Source organism: Marmota marmota, unplaced genomic scaffold (genome assembly GCF_001458135.2).
Source record: "Marmota marmota marmota unplaced genomic scaffold, marMar, whole genome shotgun sequence".
NCBI lineage: Eukaryota > Metazoa > Chordata > Mammalia > Rodentia > Sciuridae > Marmota > Marmota marmota.
Window position 1 is genome coordinate 667,431 of NW_025999992.1, and position 4,160 is coordinate 671,590.

The 4,160-nt window shown below is 43.7% G+C and overlaps 1 protein-coding gene across 1 annotated transcript in view; it reads right to left on the reverse strand.

The window, feature by feature from the left end:
• Seh1l (SEH1 like nucleoporin) overlaps positions 1-3,874 on the reverse strand; it is a 23,938-nt gene extending 20,064 nt beyond the window's left edge. Inside the window, exons 1-2 of the mRNA XM_015506014.1 lie at positions 3,673-3,874; positions 4-104 (exon numbers count right to left, since the gene is read on the reverse strand). Coding sequence (XP_015361500.1) covers positions 4-104; positions 3,673-3,874 — 303 coding nt within the window. The remainder of the gene's footprint in view (positions 1-3; positions 105-3,672) is intronic.
• Positions 3,875-4,160: the final 286 nt, after the last annotated feature.

Sequence of the window (4,160 nt, forward strand, 5' to 3'; positions counted from 1 at the left end):
CACCTCGCCCCACGCTGGGCCGCCCCTCGCCACGCCCCCGTCGCGCGGGCCACGCCCCCGTGACGGACGCGAGACAGAGCCTGCCTCTGGAAGGTGCCTAGAGCCTGCGGTGAGAGCAGTGCGAAAGCTTGGATATTAGTGCGATTTTAGAAAATGAAAAGGTGAAAAATATCATCCACAGCCTTCAATTTATTTAGGCCAGCTATGGAAGTTTCTCCCCCAAACACGTAGAGACTCGGAGCTGCTGGATTTGGACAGGAAGGATGGATAGAGGAGGGATGGAGTTGAAGGGAGAGGTGAGAAGCTGGGGAGGTCCACCAGGAGGGCAGGGCCCCACACAGTGGGAAGAGTGTGCAAAGACCTCACAGGTTTGATGGGGCAGACAGGCCAGTGGTGGGAACACGAGGTAAGGAAATAATTCTACAAATTCAATACTTTCTTTTTCAAGAAGCAATTTAACTGTACCCTCCTTGGCTTAAGTGAACAGGATATGTTGGCTTACTTACTCTTCTGTTATCTGCAGGGAAATGAAGAATCAAAATAATGTCGGTAAGAGACCCTATTCATAGACCAAATCCCAAAACTCCCAGAGATAAGGATAATTCCTCCTAGTCATAAAATGTGTAAGAATTTATGGCTCAGAATCCAGTTAGAACCTTTCAGCATGGGCCAAAGTGACCTAGAGTTGTCATGGCAGCAGGCACTTGAAAGTGATGTCATCCTGATGTCAGTCAAAAGTCAAGAGGTGGACCTGGGTGAGACTATCTGGAAACTTCTCTGGGATTCCCCAATAAAACTGGAGTGCAGGAGAGGCACCTATTCCTCTCCTCTCTGAGAGGACCCACTCTGTCCCTTCACCATGTCCCCTTCTCCCCTTTCCCATCCTTTCTGATAAACTCATTCATTGCCTGTTACTGTGAGCAACATGTCTGAAATCTGATTGCAAGAACAGGGGTGTGAAGGGGCCTTTGCACTGCCTCGGTTTCCTGGAAGTCCTCAACCCTGGAACAAGTGAACAGGCGATGAGGAAATAGAACAAATGAAAGGTTCTCCTTATAGAAACATAAGACATCTATGGGGATGGCAGGACCCCCAAATGAAAGCTGCAGTCTCTCAATGGTGATGTTAAGAACACTGGCAGAGAGAGACCTGTGAAGGGTCAGATCAAAAAGCAGAGGAACATTCTTCAGGGCGTTTAATGACTTTTTTTGGGGGGGGGGGGTGTTTTTGGTCAGAAAAAGGGGCTAATGGTCAAGTTAGGGAGAATGGGAAAGAGCAGAAGCCTGGGTCAAGGGTGAGAAAATGTAGAAAAAAATTCAGAAGTGAGCCTGCAGAAGGGGCTTGCTCTTCCTGTTGTGCCCAGGAATGGCAAGAATGTGGTACAGGGTAAAATAAGCAAGTTAGAAAGATTTCAAAACAGGTTGTCCCAGCTGTCTCCTGAAGGATTGCACAGAAACAGACACAGAGGGGTGGGGAAACAACCTGGCTTTTCTGGGGTGTTTTTTGTTTTTTGTTTTGTTTTGTTTTTGAGTGAGAGATCACACTGCGAGACAGAAAGCCAAAGAGAGAGTTATAAAAAGTCACTCTCCTGGGAACTGCCTCCAGGAGACCTGCTTTCCCTTTCAAGGGCACACCCCCAGTAACCTAAAGACCTCCCACTAAGCCCTACCCTTTGAAGGTCCCACTCCAAGCTGAGGACCAAGGCTCCAGTAACCTTTGAGGACAAATCACATCCAAACCATAGCAGGTGTTTTAAATTTTATTTTTAAAAATTCAAACAAAATTTCTGCAGACAAGACACACAAATTCTCTTTATATTACATAAAAGTACAAAGAAAAGTGCAGAGAGGTACAGAGTAACAATTTTTATTCTTTAACAGGAGGTTAGATTGTGGGGGAAAGGCAACTTTAACTTTCCACCTTGTATGCACAGCCAAAAGGGCCTCGCCAGAGCTAAGCTAAGCCAGTGGCAGGGCCACGTCCTTGAACCTTGTGTTAGTCACTTCTTTGTCACTATGACAAAATAACTGAGAAATACAACCTAAGGGAAGAAAGATTCATCTGGGTTCATGGTGTTGGAGGTTTTAGTTTATGCTTGGCTGGCTGCATTCCCTGGGCCTGGAGTAAGGCACAGCATCATCCTGGACAGGCCCAGCCAAACAAAGCTGCCCACCACAAGGCTGAGAAGCAGAGAAAGCTGGGAATGAAGGGCCTGGGGCAAGATACACCACTCCAGGTCACATCCCCAGTGACCTTCCTCCAACCATGCTCTGCAGCCTGCAGTTCCTACCACCTCCCAATAGCCCATTAAATTATGATCTGACACTGGACTAGTCCCTTGAATGAGATCAGAGCCCTCATGAGCCAGTTACATCCCAAAAGTAGCACATGTGAACAATGCTACATTGGGGTCCAAGCCTTTAGCACATGAACCCTTGAGACACACTCCAGGTCCAAAATCTAGCAAACTTTCAAAACTGTGAGCTAAATAAGCCTCTTTTCTTTATAAAAGTTACCCATCCTCAGGCATTTCATTGTGATAAAAGAAAACAGACTAATAGGCTGGGGATGTGGCTCAGGCGGTAGTGCGCTCGCCTGCCATGCATGCGGCCCGGGTTCGATCCTCAGCACCACATACAAACAAAGATGTTGTGTCCACCGAAAACTAAAAAAAAAATATTAAAAAAATTCTCTCTCTCACAGACTAATACAAAATCTTTTTTTTTTTTTTTGGTTATTAAAAAAATACTAAGTCATAAAGATATTTTTATGGTGGGTCTCATTCATTTTTTTATTCTTTCTAACCAAAATACAAACATTTTAGTTTATCCATCATCCCCCTGCTTATGCACTAACATACAATAAGATCAACATAGGCCTGCTTCCTTTCTTTTATGCATATAGCTTTTATTGTATGTTTCACAATATTTCTAAAGTTTTCCTTTATATAGTCATGCATATTTCTCATTAGGCTTTTTAAAAATGCTTTATGGTTTTTATACACTTGTGAGTGAGGTTTTTTAATATTGTTTATAAAAACTTTTTTTTTTGATACTGAAATTGAACCCTGAAGCTTTTTGCCACTGAGCTATATCCCCAGTCCTTTTTATTTTTTATTTTGAGACAAGGCCTCACTACATTGCTTAGTCTGGTCTTTAGCTTGTGATCCTACTGCCTCAGCCTCCTGAGTTGTTGAGATGCACCACCATACAGGTGAAAGCTATTAATTTTGCTTATTTACTTTTTTTTTCCTGTTCCTTTACTGCACACTGATTCTTGTAGGTATATATATATTGTAAAAACATAATCTGCAAAATATTTGTATATATGCTTTGTATCAATCAACATCTAATCACAAATACAGTTTCCCCTTCAGTTATTTCAGATAATTTAACACACATAAAAAAATTGGTTACAAATACATTGGAAGAGTTAACTATGAGCAAAATGGGAACATGTGAGATTACCCAAGATTAATAAGAAAACTGTTCCCCGTCTTCAGGTTGGAAGAATAAAAGAAAATATAGTTTTCCCCAGGGACAGCCATTTCTGACCCTCTGAGGTGGCTGTTGGGACATTTGCCGTCATGAGACAGGAAGCTAGGAGCCAGTGCCCCGGCTGACTACGTACGGATGTCTAAGGTTAGCAATGGCCAGAGGAGCAAGGACCCACAAGCTCTCAACAGCTGAGGTTCCTGGAGCTGCTGCTGCTGGTACTGCTGCGGCAGCCAGAGCTGAGTGAAGCTGCAATGGCCACTGTCAGAATCCACTCCTGAGCAGGCAGCCAGACTCTCCCAGTGCCACTGCGACTGCAGTTGTCTGAGCTGCCTGTTCTGAGAGGCAAAGGTGCCTCTGTTTCTCCCACATTCCAACATCCTACCACCACCTCTTGTAGGCAGAACCTAAGAGCTGGTAGAGTCTGGGAAACGAGTTTGGAGACCTTCAGTTCTCTGTATTACAGAAAGGAACTAACCCTAGCACATTGTGGAATAATAGCTGTGATCATAGTTGTCCTCTTTCTGATATTAATGAAAGTGCTTTTACTGGAGTGGAATCTCTTGCAAGGTTAAGTTTCTATTTCCAGCTTTTGAACAGCTTTGATAGGAAATACTGTTTTACTGTATCCACTTTTTCCTGCCAGTACATTAATAAAATTCCTAA